Consider the following 21,563-nt stretch of genomic DNA (forward strand, 5'->3'; position numbering starts at 1 on the left):
GCTGTGCAATGGAAACACCGAGTACAGTGAGTGCTCACAGCAATGCAGAGTCTGAAACCAGGATCCCATTTTGTGATCATCAGCAGACAGTAAGTGTGTGTGTCAGGGAAACCAGCAGCAGCTCGCATGTCATTAATACGCACTTCTTGTACATCCTCCATACATTCATATACTCAATAGCAAGATAAAAGCTATCTTGCTGACTGTGCTACAGACTTCATTCACTTCACTACGTGTTCCATTCCAGCCCATTAAAATACTCTCCTTATTTTCCCTGGTGTGAATGAAGAGGGAATTGAAGGCCTTTACTGCCTACTACCAAATTATATTCTCAGCATTGCTTAAATTTTGATTTTTTTTTTACTTTTACTATGAAGAACCCACCTGTAGGCATTCTTCAGTAGTGCATGAAGGAATAATATCTGTTAGTCTGTGTATCTTATAAAAGTGTTGGAGAGAAAAGGTTGAAATCAGGTCAGAGTCAAACAAGCATCCTTTAAGCCTAAGATTTTTTTTTGTTGTTTTTTTTTGAGCAGAAGAAAAAGGCAACTGTAGTTTTGTGCATGGAAAACAAATAGTGTAGAAGGCACTTAAATGTGGAAGGAAACTCAGTGTCCCTTTTATCCTGTGTTGGAGTCTGAATTTGTGTTCAGAAATTAGTAGAGAAATACTTCTGAGTCTCCAGGCATACTGGGTGCAACATTCACACTTTTAAATCCTCAAAATCAGAGCCCCAGGTCATACCTCATGGAAGAGTAAGGGTGAAAATATTGTAATCTCTTGAGGGGGTGCTCAAGAGGGCTATGTAATGGCTTTTAGATAGTGTCAGATTTTGTTCAAATTTTTCCTGAATTTCATACAAATTCATAAACCTGGAATTAACCCTTAAAGTCTTTCTTCAGACATTCAGTATCTGTCCAGAGCAACAGAAGGATTCATCAATATTCCTCTGATTTGTTTCCCTCTCCTCTTCTTTGCAGGTCTCCATGAAATCCAGTGCTCCCTGCCTGTAGAAAATAGAAGAATCTTTCTGAATGAATTATCTGAGGTCAGCTTTAGTGAATGCAAATTTAGTTTGTCATTGACGGACCTTTTTATCATCATCTTCTCTGGAGTCGCAGTCTCCATTGCTGCAATTCTATCAAGCTTCTTCCTAGCAACTATAGTACACTGCTTCCAAAGATGTGCTCCCAGTAAAGATGACGATGATGATGAAGACGACAGTGAGGACTGAACTTAGTCTATATACTTAAATCTCCTTGGTTTGTAAGTTACTAGATCATTAGCCAATGTCTAGGAAGAAAACTAGACTAAAAGCTTTAAGTATGAATTAGATGAAGCCAATGTTTAAGGTTGCATTCTAATTTTGTGAAGGTCAAAGGTAGGAATTGCCGTTTGCATCTGAGGCTGTTAGTTTTACTTGCATATGTATCCTGATGCAATGAGATCAGACTAATTTCTATGAACCTTAATCAAACAGTGCATTTCAATTTGAAGGCTGGAAGAAAAAGGAAGAAAGGGGGGAAGAAAATCTAGTGTTTTAAAAAGACTAACAGCTTCCACATTGGCCATCCAGTCAGATGCAGATTCCTGCAAGCACTTAATAGCTTGTTTCAAATGCACTTTGAAAAGAACTGACTAGATGGAGGCATTTCAGCTGGAAATATGGAAGCAAATTAAAACCGTCTTTCCTAGAACTAAGCAGTGGAAGATTCTAATAACTCACACAATATTCCAAGTAACAAAATGCAATTAAAACAATTCCTAGAACTGTAGAAAGCATAGGAAGGTTGGCATTTTCTCTCTATAATTGTTCTCTCTAAACATTCATTCTTCTTTTAATGGCACAGTTGCAGGCATCATTGAGCCAAAACTCCTTCTCTATAGATGAAGTATGGTTCTAGATCTGAGTCATCCAATGCAGCTGCCTGGCACCTCTTTGATTATGGCACAAATACTGACTACAAGATTCTTTTGCATTTTCAGACACATTGAAGTAAAGGAATTCCCATCCCTGTAATGATAGGCCCAAGGAACTGTTGCAGTATTCAGTCTGTTTAGTTATTTTAAAGCACTAAGGGCTATATTCTGCTCCTGCTTATACTAGAGTAACAGAACTGAAGTGAACACCGTGATCCAAACTGGCAACTGTATAAACAAGAGTGGAATCTGGCCCAAGATATTTCTGACTATTATAGATTTGTCAAAACTTGAGCTCTTCTATATAACGGTAGATATTTTTGTTAAAATGAAAAGAGACATTTATTACAAGTGATTTTTGGAATAGTGCCGGACAGCTTTTTAGGATAAGTATATTTTTAAAATATTTGTAATGGAAATATTTTTTTAAAGCTCTGTGTATTTGAAGTATTATCTAGAAGAGCCATGAGGGCTTACTTACACAACGAAATAACATAGTAATAGCAACCTAAGGACTGTATGCTATTATAAAAGAAATAGAACTGATAAAAAGTAGCATCTATTTAACTACTGTAAATGCTATCCTTTCTTAAAATCATTCTGGTTATAATATTGCCTTGCTCAGTCAACATGAATGGACTTTATGGACAGTTGGTTCCAAATCTCTTGTATCTGTCACACTGATTGTTCAGGCAGACAGGAGTGAATACACTGTGTGTGCTGAGGGGTACTATGGTCCAGTAGATGGGGTACAAGATTAGGACTCAGGACACCTGGGTATTGTCCCTGTCTAACAGTGACCGGCTCGAAGACTTTCAGCAAATCACTTTTTCTGTCTGTTCCTCCGTTTTCCTACCTATGAAATGAAGATCATAAGAACTATTTATCTTTTTTTAAGTGCTTTGAGATACACAAGGGGGAGGGAGGCACTGTACTGGGTCTGTGTGTAATGATTATGTATGTAAGGCTGATGCAGAAATTACGTGACAGATCTAATGGGATCTCACATCAGCATGACTTAGCTGTGGAGTCGTGACATCAATGGAGTTACTCCACTGGCTAACACAACTGGAATGGAGTTTGCACCATGCTGAGGTTAAAACCAGCACAAGGGTGTATACTTCTGTTAGCTCTACAGCTTATTCAATGTGACTTAATGCTACCATTGTTAAGATTATTATTTCTAAAAACACAATGGAACAGAATTAAGTGGGACAGCAAGAGGAGATTCTGTATCAATACTGTCTTATGTTATTCTTATTCTTTCAAAAGAAATGAAATGACATGACTTTCACTGTGTAGTGCCATGTTTAAAAATAACACAAATATATTTCTAATTTCATCATGGGCTTTCATGTTTATTTGTATGTAAAAACAGTAAAAGAGGGGTTTTGCAGCATGGTTGGAAACATACAACTTGTTGCCTGGTGCAGTTCATGCAGTACGCTCCCTTTGCAACAAATATGGATATGTTATCAACAGTTTTATATTTAGAGCTGTGCAAATGGTTCAGTGGTGGAATAAGAAACTGGGTCACACCTTTCTGTCGGCAAGTTTTATTACGGGCTCAAAGCTTGCATCCAATTGGCAAAATGATCTGTCCTACCAAACTTTCCACTGAGATGTCAGTGAATGTTTCAGCAAATTTCTACCCATACTTTAGACACAAATTTATGGTGCTTTTTTTTCATTATCCTGTAAGGTTGACTAATTTTGCAGAGGTCTTATCTCAAACTCAACTATTTTGACTGGGTTCTGCTCTTACTTGCAGGTTCATCCTACCATGATGCCTCAAAATGAAGATCTAGATTTGTGTAGAGTTTGTAGCATTTTGTTCAACCCAACATAAAGCCCTGAAAGCACTGATTTTATTTGGATCTTAGCACCCCTCAGAACAGCAAGGAACAGAGCAAGCTGACACCCACATAATCCAGTGCAAACTGAAGAGCAAGGCTTAGGAAAGCTTTATTTATGAAGCTGCCTTTCTGGACGCTCCATCACATCAAAGTAATTTTGCACAGTATGTTTGTTTGTTGTTTTTTTTTTTGTTTTTTTTTTTTTTTTTCCCATATATGAAGTTTTAATGATGTCTCCCCTACTAAGTAATGTATAATTCATAAGTATTGAACTCTTCCAGTTAGCAATATTTATTTATTGTAGGCATCAGCTGTAACATACTATTAATATTGATTTTCCATATTTCTAATTACTAGTAAATGAGTCAGAACTTGGATTTAGTTCCTATTGGGATTTTTGTTATTTTATGTGATCTTCAGAGCAAAACATTCCCCAGCAAAACATTAAAAGTAAATTTCACCATGAATAGAACTTTTGAAAAAGTGGCCTGAAGGTTGCATTATTATTGCAATCTGAGCTCCACAAAGGTGGTAGCTTGGAGGTAATCCCATCTCCAGCTTTGTGGACATGAGAAGTCTTCTCATGTAGGGATCTTTCTATGGATGGGATCCAGTGAGTATGTCATCTTCTCAGACTGCAGTAACTCCCATTAAGATGAGTGAAGTTGCACTTTTTAAGTGTAAAAGCTGAATTTAGCTTCCCGTGCAATGCATTGCTAGCTCAGGAAGCACTGTCTATACATTGTTATAAACGTGCAGTAGCAAGTTCATCTTCCTTGACAGTCTTCCTTCTAAAATGGTTTTTAAAATAATTTTTGTGTTGGTATCTCCCACCGTCAGAAGTGAGCAGGCATTCTACCTGCTTCAAGGAGAAGGAAAGATACTATGCATGACCCAAATAAAATGTTGCCGGCTCAGAGAGCCAGGAAGCAGCTGTCACATTGCCTGCAGATATGTCTCCTTGATGAAATGCTGGATCTTGGTATGCGTGAGAATCCAAGAAATGTGCAAGAAAGCAAATCTGCATAATGTAATTGAGATACAGACTGACTTTCTAGAAGCATGCACATTGGTTTAAGAAAATGTCTAATCCACAGAATATTAAAATGAAGATCACCTGAAGCGACTGTCCAAACCTAGCATTTCATCTTCAGTCAGCCAGTATCTTTCTGAGGCAGCTTCATCCCTGCTGTGATTCTCACTCAGATGTGAATATTAATGGGTCAATTTTTGGAGCAGCATAAAAATACATAAAAAGTACCTCGAAGGGATGGTTCTGGAAGCTCTTAAAGAGGAGCATACTGCTTGTCTCCCTCAGATGCATACTGCAGGGTGAGCCACTGTACACTGACAGATAAAATTTAGCCCAGCATACTTAGAGAAAATGGTCTTGTCTGTTGGCTGTGTGAAGCACTGTGTGTGCAATCACCTACAAATGTGGATAGGATTCAACGTGCTTGTGCGGTAGGGAGAGGGGGTGTGTGTATCACAATACTAGAGCTTGCTGTAACTATCACCCCTGTAGACAGCCTCAGTGGAACAGCTGATGCCTGATAGGGATGCTGAGCCTGAGACAGTCCTTCATCCCCAGCGGAGGCCCCTCTGTACTGGCTTTCAAACCCGTGGGAGCAGCTCTGTGCAGGACCTTTTACTGATTCAGCATGTGCTGTCTGCCTACTACGTGAGTAAATGAATTTAGTTTCCGAGGGTGCTAGCTGGCACGCTCCTGACTTAAGTCCGTGTCCCCCAGAATAAAGGAGCAGGGTTTTGGGTAGTTTCTGAATCCCACCGTTCTTCAATGCACCGCTGGCCGATGTTACTCTTTGTGGTGTAACCCGTTTTTACTGACATCTAGTGGCAACCGAGACGCTTTACTGTGGAGGTAAGTCGTGATTCGTTGTGTTTGGGGTGTCATTGAAATGCTAAATCCTCGCATACATTTTCCATAAAGAAACCAGAAATATACAGTAGGTAATCAAATTTCTTGGTGTAGAGTAGGATCTGCCATAGACTCTGAGTACCAAGCAGCCTGTAACACACACAGGTCACCAGAAATTTATTTCATGTCCCACCTGTTAATGTTGGAGCAATGCAACCATGTCATAGAATTTCAGAAAGTAATGACAGAATAACCTCAAATACATCATCTAGCATCATCCAGTGATAAGTTAAGCATTGTAATAAAAATACTTCAGTTGCTAATAAGATTCCTACTCTCATCTTGCCACCTTCTTCTCCCATTGTGTCTTGTCTTCTGTATCTTCATATCTTGTCTGTACCTGGAACAACAGAAGCCCAGCCTGGTACTGTTGCTGCATGGTACAGCAACACAAATCACCAACAATAGCCAGCAGACTAGGAAGAACACAGTTTTGTTTATACTCACCAATCATCCATGTATGACTGCAAAGAGTTAGCAGGAAAAACCTATTGATTTTAAACTGACAGAGGGCAACAGGAGAGTTTCTGTTGCAAAGCAGAATGCCCGAATTATGATGCGTCTCTCCAGTTCCCATCAGCTCTCACACCCCACCCAGAGCTCCATGAAGCTGTGTGGAATTGTGTAACATTGGGTTAGCACACATAATGTGCTTTTTTGCGGTTGTCAAAAAACATACAAGTAAACACTTCAGAGCAGGATTCTACTGTTGTTTTTGTGGGAAGTGAAAAGTTTGCAGGGAGGTTAGCAGCAAATAAGGAGTGAAGAAGGTTGGGTTAGAGTTGTTCAGTAGAGTCAAGTTTGCTTCAAAACAGCATTGGTTTGATTGGAGAGCTGCTTTTTCTCCAATTTCTGCTAGTAGTGGTGAGTTCTAAAGGTTAGCCAGTTCATGCCCAGGTATGAAATAAAACAGCATTTTAAAGAGTATTTCACACAGAAATGGGTACTGATAGAGTTTTTAAAGTTCACTGCTCACAGGTGAAGCACCAATTGCCTTTTTGAAGGCTTTAATTTGAAACTGCAATGTGATGTGTGAAGTAATAGGCTGTACAAAAATCGGTCATCTGATCAACCCAGAACTGAAAGTAAGAAACATCTGTAGAGACGATGATGCTAGCAAGACATGCTTCAAGTGTTTCAGCAATATGTGAGGTCACTCCTCCAAGCTGACATCACTGGAATGTCGTGCTTGGACACTGACAATTCCTTTTTTTTTTTCCTCCTGGTCATGCTACTCACCGTGAGATAAGGAAAGCACAAGATAGGTATTGTACACCACCTTCCAAGCTCCCCTATGCTTGGAGAGTGAGCAAAAAAATAATTGAGCAGTAAATCCAGCTTTGTGACCTTTGCTTAAAATCTAAATGTGATACAATCCAGCTAACTAACATACCCAGGCATAGCTCAGTGGTGTTGTGCAGTGCTTTTGCTCTTTAATTAGTGTTGAAAGACTTTACAGCAGAAATAATGTGTAGTCTTCATGGTATTTAACAGGGAATTAAATGACTGTGAACATATTTGACAAACAGTCCTAGTCTATTTTTGCCCACCAATTTTTCTCAAATTGAGTAAGTGTCGCTCTCTTAAGAGTAGATTAGGTTTGCAATTTGCAGTGGGTTAAAGTATTACTCTTTATCCTTTGAAGATCTGGCTTCAAATGTGAATTTGGGTCACAGGAGGAAATGACCAGAATAAATCCCTTAAAGGTCATTTTGGTCAGTTGGGCAAATGCATAGAGATGTCCTTATTAACAATATAAACTGTATACTTGAAGAGGAAGAAATGTTTCTCTGAACTCCAAAAGATTCCATATAAACATGGCCCCTAATGGTTTTAAAAATGCAAGGTTTTAACTAGAGAGATGAGACAGATGTGCCGTAAATATCATTAAGGGGGGAATGAGACATAATGAGATTAAGGACCAGTATTTTTGTAGGTGACTGTTATTTTTGATTTACTTATTTCCTTAGTACTGACCATAATTTTAACATGATGATGTTAAAGCCTACATACTGGCAGAGAAGCGTGGAACAGTGGCAAGCAATTAGTACTAGGTACTGGTTTAGAGCTGCAGTGTCTTAACTGGTAGTCCTGAAACGTCTGCTCATCAATGCTGATTCACTATGCAGAGCCTTGCTTTATTCAGAATAATTCAGTTGCCTTGTGATTATCGTCTTTTGTTTGTTGTTTTTTGTTTTTTTTTTTTTAAACCTACTTCGCATTCTAAAAAGATGCAACAATAAAATGTTTCTCTATAATTGATTTTTCTGTTTTCTTCCCATAGCAAGTCCCAAATGTCATTGTATTAACTAACCTCAGATGATACTGTTTAAAAAGTGGCAGGGGAGTGATGTATAAAATATTCTGTATTTTCACTTCGCCGTATTTACTTTGCCACTCAAAATCCAATTGTAAATTATGTTTCCAAGAGTGGTATAACATTGAAGTAAGTCCAAAATAAGATACACTGTGTCCACAGCTTAAAAAAAAAAAAAAAAAAAAAAGTAAGAAAAATCTTTTTAGTGATTATTCAGTCTGGAATGACTTTTTTTTTTTTTTTTTTTTTTAACAGGCAAAGTAAAATAAACCCTGCCACACTGGATTTTAAATGAAAGCAGGGAGTGTTCTAACCATAAACTCATGAACATTATACTATGTGACAAGAAAATGACTACAAATTTAACACAGCCTAATTTATATTATCCCTTGAGGGAACAGAAGTCATTAGGCTGAGAAGTTTGCATTGTTTTCAGAAGAAAGTGTTTCATGGAGGCTGATTTCTTCAAATTTCTTCAATAATGGCATATGGGGCGCAGATTATTCACCACTGAGTAGTGTGTTTGTGCGAGTGCATCAAAGGAAGTAATTGCTTTCTGCTTAACCTGAACCATACTTTAAACAAAAATAATTCTAGCTGCATGTTGGCCTCAATTCTCATTTCACTACGAAATTGTTCGGGATCCAATCCTTATCTGGTAAAGGTTGGTAGGGCTCCATTAACTTTATTACTGTGAAATGCTGATTTACCCAGGGAAGATACTGCCTGGAAAATGCAAGCTCTGCAGCCCTCTGCGTGTGTATTTCTTCTCTCCAGTTTCATGCAGAAAGAGAGAACTCTTCGGGCCTTTTCCACTGATGGTCTATACGTATGTTAGCAGTCTGAGTTTGTGATTTCTGCATTGGAGGGTGATTCCTGATTTCATTTAGCTGGCACTATTTGGATATTACAGACGCTGTGCAGAGAGAGGCCATATAGCTTTTCCAGCTTCTTTCTGGATTCAGTGGTATTGCTCTCGGGTCTGTGAAAGGAGAGTCTGGTCCAGCTCACCAAAGCCTGGCTGCAGCCTTGTGTAGCTCAGGCAGCAACAGAGAAGTTGCCATTCTGAGCACATTCTCTTGATCTGATAATCACTATACATCTATGTCCTAGTTTGATGATGGATTTATAATGAATGTCTTTAACCTCAGCCTATCCCAGCCATCTGCTCTGTGAAGCAAGCTGGCACTTCAAAGCCATTTTTTGCTTCAAGGTGTCTCCTTGTAGTCTCACGGAACAAATAGTGAGTCATCTCCTCCCACCAGAACAAAGCAAGATTGTAACCTAGCTTGGTGTGAACGTCCACTACGAAAGACAGGCTACACAGAGCACCACAGTCAAATATCGTGATAACCTTGCACCAAGAAGAGTAAAGGCTTCTCAGAGGTAGTAGCAGAGATGTACCTACATGTATGTCCTCAACAGGGGCAGCAAAGGGGCCTGGAGTAGTGGTTACATCAGCCAAGCCTGTGAGCAGTCACTTGAAGGGTCTCTTCAGTGATACTGCTATGTAGAGTTGGGCAGACGTTTCTCTATCAGCTTTCTTAAAAGGCAGAGGGCAGAGAAATCGGGTAGATGTTTCCTATTTTGTTGCATCACTCTTACTGCAGCTTTCAGAGCTATGTGTTACAGAACATATGCGCCAAAGTTTAGCGTTATTGCTTCTCAGCTGAATTACTGAGAAATGACACTAATCTCCTCGTATACGTTAGATATGTGTTAAGTATGGGAATCTTTAATTTCTACAGTGTATGAAGGGAGGAACTATCTTGCACATAGGGTTGATGATCCAATTAAAACAAAACATCAGAGATAATTACTTTGTCTGGACTAATATGTTGGAGGAGTATCTTTGCCATGCTTGTTTATTACCTTTCCAAGTGTTACAGCAAATAATAGGAAGTTCAGACCGATTGCCTGGTTTTGTTTTCAGATGATCTTTGATTTACTAGATAATGTGGAAAAGATTTTAAAATATGGGCTCATTATTTTCATCCGTGCATCCTCGTTTTCATCTTTGTAACATCACTGAGTTCACCTAGTTCCTAGGGTAAGGTAGCTACTAGTAGTAAGGTAGCAAGCCTTGGCAGTGCTGCCTGTTGTTTGCACAGTGTTACATCTTATTTGACCATTTTCAATCTTCAAGGATTTGATCTAAATCACACTGCTGCTGAAGTGAAGACTCCCCACCAAGTTAGGATAGGTTTTTATCAAGCAAAATGTCTTTTGATTCTTCTAAGCACATATGGGCTATGTATTCGTGTAAGGAAAGCTTGCCGTTCAGTTAGTTGTCCATTTGCCGTTCCTGAAGTCCATCTGTTCTTTTCTTAGATGCAGAAACTGAGACTTCACTGTTAGCAAGCCGTGCTATTCCTGCAAGCCTGTACCAACGTACCCACATCTACAGGCAGCAGGGTTTTGGTCTGTATTCTATCGTGGAGCTACAAAATTAAGGACATTCAATCTTAAATGAAAAAATGTAAGAAGCTTTGTCTCAGAAAGTGACAAGTAAGACTTGTCTTTTTTTCCCCATGTTCTTTACCAGATGATCCCCCCTGCTGGCACCTTCAAATGAAGTGATTTAAAATGGATGTGATATTAAAGCTTTAAGATAGGGTTTTAAAATAAATGAAATGCTATCCGGACTGTAATAGTAACAGCTGCTGTGTCCACCAGCTGGATGGTAGACTTAATCACTCAGTCAAATCCCACTTTCCACAATGCTGTGCTTGTTTTCTGTACCTTCTGCCCTTTCACCAAAACCATGGCATAAACTCAACAGAGAGCTGCTTTCCTGTGGAACATCGCTGGCTCTATTGGGGAGCCAAGGAGGGAGAAAACTTCCTCTGAGCTGTCAGCACGGCATGCACCATGCAGCTGTTTGCCTTATCTGGAACATACTTTCGAAAGTCTCAAGTCTGGAGGGAGCTAGAGTTCAGGCTAAAACCTATGTGCATGTTGATGTGTTTCCCTACGTGCAAGATGCCAGCAGGAGGGTGCTGGTCAGTGCCCAGCTATACACTTTACAGCTGCAAAGCGGGGCATTTTGCAATCTGTTTTCATAGGTTTTGGAGAAGTAGCTCTGAAGGCAGGAGCCCTACCTTCTGAGACTGCCACTTGGGGTGCTTTTTTTTCAGAAAGAACTTCTGTATTCTGAATAGGGAATATTAATTCCCTATATTGATTAATCCCTACTTGAATATTAACTGTATTAAATATATTTCATCAATACTGTAGCTTTGGAAGAAGACTTGTCACTACTGCCCTGTAGGACAGCACTATTATTCAAACCAGTTCTAAGTACCACTCAGTTTGCCTGTTGAAACTGTCGCTGGTAAAACAAATTGTTTAAAACTCTCTGAATCATCTCAGAAAGCAACTTGTGTTTTCAAAATGTCCATTTTCTTTCTGATTTTGACCCAAGCTTTGTATAAAGGTTAACAAGAGAGTTCAGTACAATTTCCTTTGGGATGAAGCTAAATTTTGGCTTGACAAAAACTAAAATTTTCGTTGTATTCCTCTTGGTTAAAGGAGACACTTAAAAATATATATATATACATATATTTAGTGAAACTGAAAACTCCATTTCACTGATTTGTGCATCAGCTACCAAATCAAGCAATCCATTTATTCAGGCCTGAGTTCTCACTTCCAGCACTGCAGCTAACTTAGTGAGCAGCCATGGCCAAGGCAGTTAACCTCTCTATTCTGTGTTTAACCATCTGTAAAATGGATATCACGCTACTTACCTGCCTTACGCAGCTGTACTGAGGCTTAATCTTTAATCAAGCTCTGTTAAAACACTGAGCTCACTGGATAAAAGTTGCACTGAGGGACAAAATAGTTTTATTATCATATTTTTGCTTTATAAGATCAACCTTTCTGAGAGTAATATATGGTGAACAGTATCAACGTCCCAGAAATAACATCAAAGAGGAAAGGAAATACCAAGAAGCATGAGGACAGATGTACCGGGATGGAGTGCAGACTTTCTGACAGCCCAGGATTCCTGCATCTCTACTAATTATACATGTAGAGCAACTTGTTAAAGCATTTCTAATGACATGTTGACACAACCTCAGACCTCTGTCCTGGCAGGCGGTCTTTTGAATTAATTTAACCCCAGGATCAGAAGGACAAGCTAGTTGAAGACATTCCTGTAACAACCACAGTAGGCTTCTATGAACAGAACAGACTTCCTGAGAGGGAGAGAACAGGAAGTAATGGTACACCTTCATAGGGAGCTCAGTATGAATAATTTCTGCAGAAGAACCTGGCATTACATTTCAGGCTCTGATTGTCCATGGAATATGACCACGTGTCATCCTAGGTGTTATTCTTCTACCTCCAATAGTGCCCTCCAACAGTTTCAAAAATAATTATTAAAATATTTAATTTTACTAATAAAGTAGTTGATTCATTCAAGAATTTATTTATGATAAAATATAATTGCTTATATGTAACAGACAGGATAAATAGAAACCAACCGTGAACTATGTTTGAACAATTTGCCTATTATATACTATGGTATGCAGGCCTTACCTAGTATTTTTATGTAAATTTAATGCTGTGTGCATTGCAGGCACAAGTAAAACAAAACAAAACAACTTAAAACAACATTAAAACAAAACAAAACAAAACAAAACAAAATAAAATAAAATAAAATAAAATACCGTAATTACCATTCATTTCCCCATTAGTGCTGGTGCAGTGTTTGAAGTGCAGTTCCACAAGGGGAAGTAAATGCACATCCAGTTTTGTAAGGTTTCCTTTGTGCTATCTCAGAACCTCAAAACACGTGTATTCTTTACATGATAATGGACAATGAGTGGTAGAAATGGATGAAATATCTTAAGTCTACAGATAAATAAGAAGGTCATAAAAAACATATGAAGCTATTATAGTAGATGCAATCATTAGCTCACAGAATTTTTATTATATGCTTTTTTTTTAAGAGTCACTTCGAAAATTAGATTTTCCAGATTCAGAACTGCAACCAAGCTAGGGTGATCTAAATTAAATAAAAAGTGTTATTGAAGCAGACATCCACACTGAGTGGCAAAGCCGTAACATTAGAAATACATTAGTTTGATTATGCTACATTGCTGATTCACTCACAGGAAAGTCCTCCAGCTTCTAATTATGACTGTCTCAGATAATTTATAAATTGAATTCTTAAAAAAACAACCCCCTTGGAAAACACCTTGTAAAGTAACTACTGATTCCGAGTGTGCAACTTAAGATATCTTGAGGACCTTGACCATAAGAAAGTGCTGAGCACCTGCTGTCTGGAAACACTAACATTTTGAGGTAACCAAATAACTTTGGTAAGTTTGAAAATGCTAAATCTTACATGTAGCTTTAGCTCTTTACCTGGAGACCAGATCTTTTCTTTAATTTAAGGTTCTGTGGAACAAAAATAATAAGGGGGGGTGGGGGGGGGGGTGGGGGGTGGGGAGGGAGGTGTAAAACCTGCAACACTATAGCCATTACAAATATTACGTTTTGGGGATTTTGTTGGTTTACTGAGTTCTTCCTCTTCTTTCTTTTCCTTCCCATGCTGTTCAGAAATATCCTCACCAGCTATGAAGATTAAAGCTTTATCCACCAAGATATATCCTCTTCAGGCACATGCACCTAATCCATTGCCCAAACAACCTTGCAGTATGAAAGCTGTAGGTTATACTTGTTGCTAGAATTTATAGAATTGACCAGGCTAATATTTTTTCTCTGTTTATTCATTAAAAATAGGGTTCTGAATAGTTTTTAAAAGCATTCACGTCTGTCAGTGACTTGTCTTTATAAAAATCCATTCAAGTTTCTGTCATTCAAGCTGGTTTGGTCAGTCTAAGCTACATGACACTTCTTTTCTCTCTGATTCGTTGACAGAACTTTTACCAACTAGGGAAATGACTGAGGAGATTACAAAGTGTGTGACTTTTCTAGGAGAAAGAATTTTGGGAAAAGCACTATTCCAGCTGTGTGAGTGCAGGAAAGAATCATTTTTAAAAGATGTTACCTATCGCTACTTTAAAGCTCTGTGAATTCCAAATCTCCGAGACTTTTCACTGATTTATTTAGGAAACTACCCAGGAAAATGTTTGCAAAAAAGCAGAGAGGAGAGGGATGGAAATACATTTTAAAAATTTGAACAACTAGTCAAGATCAGCTAACAGCCTGTGGGCACTGGAAATTAGTAGATGCCACACTCCACATAATGAGAGACAAAAGGAACAGATTTTTCAGAGACATTTCAAGTGAACTGGAAAAAAAACCACAACTTTCTTACCCAGTGAATATTCACTAAATATTACTGATGTTTAAACAGGTGCTCACATCATATACAGTAGCTTTGCATTTTCTTCCTTCAGCCTGAGGCTGTACCTGACTTTAAAGAGTTAATGTCCTCTTATTCTTCCTTTTTTTCCCATCTTTCTCTCTCTGCCACTGGCTCAGAGCACTGGCTTTCATTTGAAGGGCACAGCATACTGAGTGATGTTCACATGATACCAATGACAGCAGCATGATAAGCCTATTTCTGACAGTGTGGCAAATTACTATTATGAAATCCCAGTACATTTGATTGCAGAGTGACTTTCAGAAGGGATCACACATAGCAAGGTTATGAAAGGCTCCCTGTTTACTGCAGTAATGCTGACTTACTGGAAAAGAATATCAAGAGCTCTTTAAATAAAAAGCTTGGGAGACTCCCAATTCACAAAACATTTAGCTAAATATATCCAGCCAAGCATTATATTTCTCTAAAATTACAGGAGAAAATTATCATAAAAAATTCTATGGCTTTTTTTTTCCTTTTGTGCCTTGGTAAAATGTGTTTGCTATAGATTCACTCAAAAGAGATCATTAGCTTGTAGCTGTCCTTCCCCTCTGACATTTCCCTCATTTAGGAGATTTCTGTTCTCCTGTCTCTCCAGAATTGCCTCCCCATTCCAAAGATCAGGGTCTCCTCCATCTGCATAGTGCCCAAATTAAAAGAAGAACAAGGTTCATAAAAATAAAATCATGACAAAAGCAGAAGTGGGAAGAGAAATAGGGAATTTATGGATTGAGAAAGCATGGACATTGCCAGTAAGAGAAACATACTTGCAAAATAAAAAATCATAAGTAACCCACCTGCTGAATCCTTGTGAGTGCCTGAGGGTGTGGTAATACATGGAGATAAACTGTCCCTGCCCCAGACACCTTCCTTTTAAACTTATTTGTGCAATACCACAATCAGCAGAATATAAAAGAGCAGGCATTAAATGGCTCAGCTTTGCAGCAGAATTTTTATCTCACCAGTGGGCATCAAGGTAGTTCCATATTGACATAGGTTTTTATTCCATTATCTAATTAATAAATATGATTATTACTTTTTCTAGACTTTGTTGTTACAATATTTCAGTTGTGATGGCCCAGGTAAGTCTCTAATTGGTTTTGTTGCTCTTATTAATTACAATACCATCGAGTTGTGATTACTGTATTCAGAAGCAATGTTCTGATTGCTTACCTTAATTAGAGCCTGTGTATTCTCTTTTACATAAAGTTTTACATAAAGCTTCAGTTCAAGCACATTCTACCCCCTAGATAGTGAAAAGTTGGTCTCTGCTACATCTTTGCAGTGTTATGAAGCATTTTTTATGCTATATTCTAGCCAAAGTGATGCAGTAAAGAGCTCAGCATGCGTATGGATCTGATTAGGATGACAAATTACCACCAAAAATATATTTAAAAAGGCAATAACTGTCCCTGATTTGGATTTGTTATAGATCAGAGATATTGAGTCAAGTAAGTTTCCTCCTAAGCAAGCTTTTAATGAATATGTGCTTTAGAATGAGGAATTTTAACAATTTCTCCACACAAATTAGTGAAGCCGCTACTTCATTAGCCTTGTCTGCCTTTCCTGAGGCAAACCTATTTGTCCTGGCAGGTAAAATTTGATGTGTGGCAAACTCGGGTATCCAACTGAACAGCTTAAATGATGAAATACTACTGAAATACATCTCAGTTCTGTATGTATGGATACAAAGTGTAAAAACCCCTAAAGAAGAAATACTTGGAATTCCTACAACTTTCTAGAACAGCAAAGGAGTATATTTTCCCTCCAAAAAACCCCAAACACCTGTAATTTCCATTTCTTAGCACATGTAAAAGCTAAAACAAAATATGTCAATATATCAGGATACAAAAGAGACTCATTCCCTTTCTATGTTGTTGCTGTTTTCTTGGCTGAGTAGAGCGTTCACATGATATTTATTTTGGGATACACAGCCAATACAATCTAGTTTGTCTGCGGGGTGGAATGTGGCTATTCCAGTCTCTTTGATTACTTTTCCCAGCTGAATTAGGGAATTGATCCCTTCGTTCAGCAAGCAGAAGCTTGCAGTTTGATTTTGTATTCTGCCCCTGTTGCAATCTGAACGTATTTAGCTGATGAAGGAACATGGCTTCCAGATGTAGGAGGCCACAGCCGGTCAGAGTTCAGGCTGACAGCCCAAATGTCTGAGGTTAGGTGCACAGCATCAACAGCTATCGTTTTTAAAGGCTATTTTTTAAAAGCACAGGTTCTCAGGTTTTGTTTCCCAGGTGGCATGCTGTGCCGTGGAGAGGCCAAGTGTTGAAATGACCCCTTCAAACATGCTTTGCCCTCAGCTGCAAGGCCTGAAGGCAATTGTCTCTGAAATCAAATCTGTGATGGCAAAAGCTTTGGTGCAAGTGAATGGATGTGGTTATTGCCTTTCCCTACCTGGGAAAAGGGATGTCATGACAAACTGGGGACCTTTTTGCACTTCTAAAAGATAGCTGGATAAATGCAACTTTTACCTCTGTCCTGAGTGGGCCCAGAATTTTACCTAAAAGTTTTTGGAGAGGAGGAATACTGGTGCTGCAAAGGGCAGTGCTTTATGGCTGCATACAGGCTGGGAGGAAGATTGCTATTACTGCTTGTGCTGACCAAAGGGGTACTGCTTTTCTGCCTGCGATGTTGACTACCTTAGGTGCAAAGAAATTGTCTAATCACAGCTGCAAAATGTGGCACAAGCTGCAAAACCCACCAAAAAGTTTGAATTCCATGCACTGTAGCTAAACTGCCCCAAGTACCCGGGTTTGCTACTTAAAAGTTGCTGCATTCCTAATAATGAACTCACATCAGTGACTTGCTTGTAGACCCACCCATGTCTAGCAATGCCAGTACATGCTTACTTGTGTAATTAAACACAGATGGACCACAGTCAGTATCTCGTGCTAAAGCGTTTTGTAATCGTTTATGGAAAGTCCCAACATGACGAGAAGAGGAAGATGCAGGGGGTATTCAGCTTCTCCAGTGTGACTCTTCCTCTGGAACCAAATTAAAAAAATTTGGTGGTGCTACTCAGCTGTCTGCCACCGTAATCTAATAACAAGAATTCTCAGTTTCAAGGTTGATTGGCTAATTATATAGGGTGCGATTTAATCTATACTAAAAATAAAAATAAAAATAGGTGGGAGGTAGGAGGAAGAATCTCCCCCAAAACATTGAAGTATGAGTTGATATAACAAAGGGGGGATTTCTTGTGAATCATCATAGTCTAGAAATAGAATTATGTGTAATCTCAATGCTTACAGTTCTAAGAACTGAATATTAACAACTTGACCATATGTTGAGAGTCTTTTCACTGTTTTCAATTTACTTTGGAATATATTGTATATAATGTACCTCATGCTGTAGAATTCCTAATTCCTCCCTGGAGATACAGTCAGGGTCCCTGCTGTGATATACCTATTACAATGTCATTTCCAGCAGAGTTTATGGACCTACAATGATAAATGGTGGTTTCACAGCAAATTTTTGCTTAGGTGTTTCAACTTAGTTATACAGTGTCTGATATTATGGTAAATCTGCATGTCGATATTTATTGTATATAGGCAATTTGTGGAACTCCTGACATAGGAATTCCTTGAGATATATAAAATAAGGAAATAATTGCTGTTGCACAATTCTAAAAGGAAGAAAATAATTGGCCATAGTGGGTCTCCTTAAAATGTTTGGAAGATTGTAATGACTCACTAAGTTTTGAAGAAAGAAAAATGTTATTTTGACCGTGAAGCTGGCAAATTCTACCATTTTGATTCCTCATTGGTAATCTCTGTAAAAGCTGCCCTACCTTGGGTCTGAAGCATATGACTTTGGTCTCTAAGGCTATCAAACTAGTACTGTAAGTCAAAACTACTTTCATTTTATAAATAAATAAATAAATAAATGTATTCTTTACTTGGCAACAAGCTGGCCCATTACTTAGGCTTTGTTGCCAGTGTTCAGATTTTAAAAAGGCCATCTCAACCCTCACAGGCATTTTTGACATTTTCCCATTAACAGGGTTGGTATTTGAGGGCTTGAGAGTGCTTTGTCTGTGTTAAGATTTAAACTTTTAACACCTTAGATCTGTCACCAGTTCACTGGAAAATGCTATTTTGATTTTCCTCATTAGCATCTCTGAAATAGGGGGGGAAATTAGCACATCTCTCATTTAACATTAACTGGAACATATTTTTGCCTGTAGCAGTTTGCTGATTGTGAGATTTCTGTACTGCTGACTGAGGTGGCTTTGCAAAATTCTTATAAATAGAAAATAAGAAGTTTTTTTTTCCTGTGAAATGACCAGCTAGAGAAAAAACTCATTAATCAGGGAAACAGGTACAGACCAACAACAGTGCCTAACACTGATCATGTAAACGCAGGCTGACAATGCTGTCTGAACAATCAAACAGAACAGTTTGGTATACGCTAACATTTTGTCGGGGAGAAAGTTTAGTCAGGTGGTTAAAATAAGGGAATAAGGATCAAAATGTCTGTGTTGTTGCTCCAGCTTTCCTATTGACTAGCTGCAGGTGAATCACCTTGCCTCCCTGTCATTTAATCACTGACAAAGGGCTAAATTCCCCCTAAAAACTGTGGGAACGACACTTTTTGAATATATCCATGTCTTCAAATCATGGAGTGTGGAAGGTAAAAGTGGCCACCGGGTAAATAATATGCATTTGTGTGACAGTGCAAATTGTTCCTGTTGGTACACTACAGATCGTTTAAGGCTGGATTGCATTAACTTTTTCTGTCTTTCAAGTACCCCGTAGCACATCAACTATTTTCAGGCAAAAATACTACCCAAAAAAGAGAAAGACCTCTTGTTACCTCGTCTATCAGCTGTGCACCATTTAACAACTACCCGTTTTCTGTCTTGTCTATGCAAAACCAAATACAGTTCACCTTCTACCCTGCTTTGACCTCATTACTGCTGTAGCAGAAATAAAGAATAGCAACAATGGCACCTTTCATCTCTAGGGATTTCAAAACATTTGGTAAAACTGCACCAAGAGATGGCTCCTCTTAGGTAGTTGTTAGATGCCAGAGAACCCAAAACACTGTAGTGCAGGCTTTGGAGAGAACAAAAACAGAGCAGATTCTGCCACCTACTGCTTCCCTGCACATCTACAGTGCCCTTATTTTCAGCGTACAGACTAAATCTTGGTCTGCTCCAACCTGGTTGAGATTTTACTGAGATTACGTTCATCAGTGGGATTGCTGTAGTTAAGCCTAAAACACTTCAGAGGCCAGATTAAGTGATTTGCTCTCAATATTTGTAAGTAACAGCAGCAGTGAAAACTGGCCCCGCAGTACGTAGTGATATACGTGGTGAGAAATGTCCACGCCTGTGTTACAGAAACAAATACTTGGGTTGCACTGAATATATATTTAATATTACTGATAACACAAAATATCAGGAATTCTGAGGGAAAGCAGGCAGTCCAATGACAGCACTGACGTAACAAAAAGCCCTGTCAGAGCTAAAGCATCTGAGGGAACAGAAGAAAACTGTAGGTTTGCCTGTACCTACCAGTGGGTTTTTATAGAATTCCTCCAAGTATCTCAAAAGGAGGAGTTTAAATTTCTCTCTCTGGACAGTATCAGCAACCAGCATATGGAAAGACAGATCTTCTGTATCAGTTCAGGAATTCATATTTGCTTTGTTTTCATTTTTAAAAAATCCATAATTTTCTCTGTATTGGCTGCAAGGCTGGGGTACACAGGACGTTTAGGTAACGCACAGCCTCTAAGCCCATTCTCCATAGGCACTTCTCTGTCTGGCATGAGTGTCACCACCTTGAGGTGAACTGGGAGGACGAGGCTGTAAGTTTCCTGACAGTTGATGCTACTGATATGAAGGACATCAGGACTGCCATGCAAGAAGGAAGCTGTTTGAATCTCAAGGGAGATTCCAGCAGCATTCCTCTAGGGATCTTTAACTAGCTCTCAGGCCAACCACTGTCAAGGACAAGGGCTACCATCAGGTCAGTGTTCTTTTTAAATATAGTGCTGACTAAACTTAGTGGCAAATCTGCTGTGAAAATTTACAACTTGCAATATTTACCTGACAGGCTTCCAGACCCTCTTGCCCAAATAAACAGTTCCTTAAATTAGACCTGAAATATGTCATAAGGCAGCAGCCTAAATTACATATTGACAGCACTGAAGCAGGTAAGTACATATTTATGCAGCCAATCCTTATTTCAAAAACTGGACTGGCTTCTTCAATGTATTTTTAAGGTATTTAAGCAGTCCTAGGCTTGGGAGCTCTCTGGGCCAGGGGCTGTCTTTTTACAGCTGAGTTCTGCACAATGAGGCTGGCGTCCTTAGGGGTTGGTGCAACTGAAAGAATAAAAGTAAGTGATGGTAAAGAGCAAATTCCCATAAAATGACTGTGCCTAGAGATTTTTTCTTTCTTAGCAAATATTAGTGCCCCAGAACAACTAGTATATTACTTATGTAACAGTTTCCTTATGGGTCATTGTTGAATAGAACTTGGGTCCCTCAGTACCCGAAGTGAATGCCCCTGTCACTATGCCTACAAAATTATTTCCAAGACAGAGTTCTTCTCTTCACCAGCTAACTTAGGAGTTACTTCACAGTTACGTATAGAAAACTGTAGTTCTATTCTCCTGCAGTCCTTGAATATCCCAGAGTTAGTCCTTTGTGAAGTAATTTCCATACAAATAGCCTTATTAACTTGATTAGATTTTAAATGATAGGAAAAGACCAAAAAAAAAAAAAAAAAAAAAAAAGATGTCTTCACTGGAGACAGCAGATAGCACAGACCAGGTTCATGACATGCTGCAGCACTTTCCCTGATTATAGCTGCCTGTGAAGACAGGTGGTGCCTTTGAAATGTGAGCTTGAATTATGGATTAAATAAGAGGTTTCAACAAAGATCGTGTCACATTTTGGGAAGTTTATGCACTCTTCATTCAGATGAGTAACAGGGCAGTATTTCTATGAGGGAAGTCACAGTCTAGAAAAGAAGGTCCAAATATGAATTCTTTTTAAAAGCTAGTAATTTTTTTTTCTTGACCTGGTACAACCCCATGTGGCAGTAAAAATATCATAAATGTACTGCAGCTGAGATCTGCTTAGACTGGTTAGACTTACAGCAAAAAGCACAGCAATGGCATCGTTTGAAGATGGTGCCTTGGAAGAGCTGATCATTCCATCTCAGTTCAA

At 38.8% G+C, this 21,563-nt stretch overlaps 1 protein-coding gene across 5 annotated transcripts in view; it reads left to right on the top strand.

The window, feature by feature from the left end:
* Nucleotides 1-21,563, top strand: part of LRRC38 (leucine rich repeat containing 38) — an 89,192-nt gene that overhangs the window by 59,102 nt on the left and 8,527 nt on the right. For 2 of the 5 annotated variants that reach the window (XM_068658899.1, XM_068658898.1), the window contains one exon: nucleotides 981-3,262. In XM_068658899.1, coding sequence (XP_068515000.1) covers nucleotides 981-1,234 — 254 coding nt within the window. In that variant the 3' untranslated portion in view covers nucleotides 1,235-3,262. Of the gene's footprint in view, nucleotides 1-980; nucleotides 3,263-3,691; nucleotides 5,262-5,301; nucleotides 5,458-5,526; nucleotides 5,659-21,563 lie in introns of those variants that run through there. The other 3 variants (XR_011089577.1, XR_011089576.1, XM_068658901.1) reach the window with 3 other exon arrangements.

The sequence above is a fragment of the Anas acuta genome, chromosome 22, assembly GCF_963932015.1.
Source record: "Anas acuta chromosome 22, bAnaAcu1.1, whole genome shotgun sequence".
Lineage (NCBI taxonomy): Eukaryota > Metazoa > Chordata > Aves > Anseriformes > Anatidae > Anas > Anas acuta.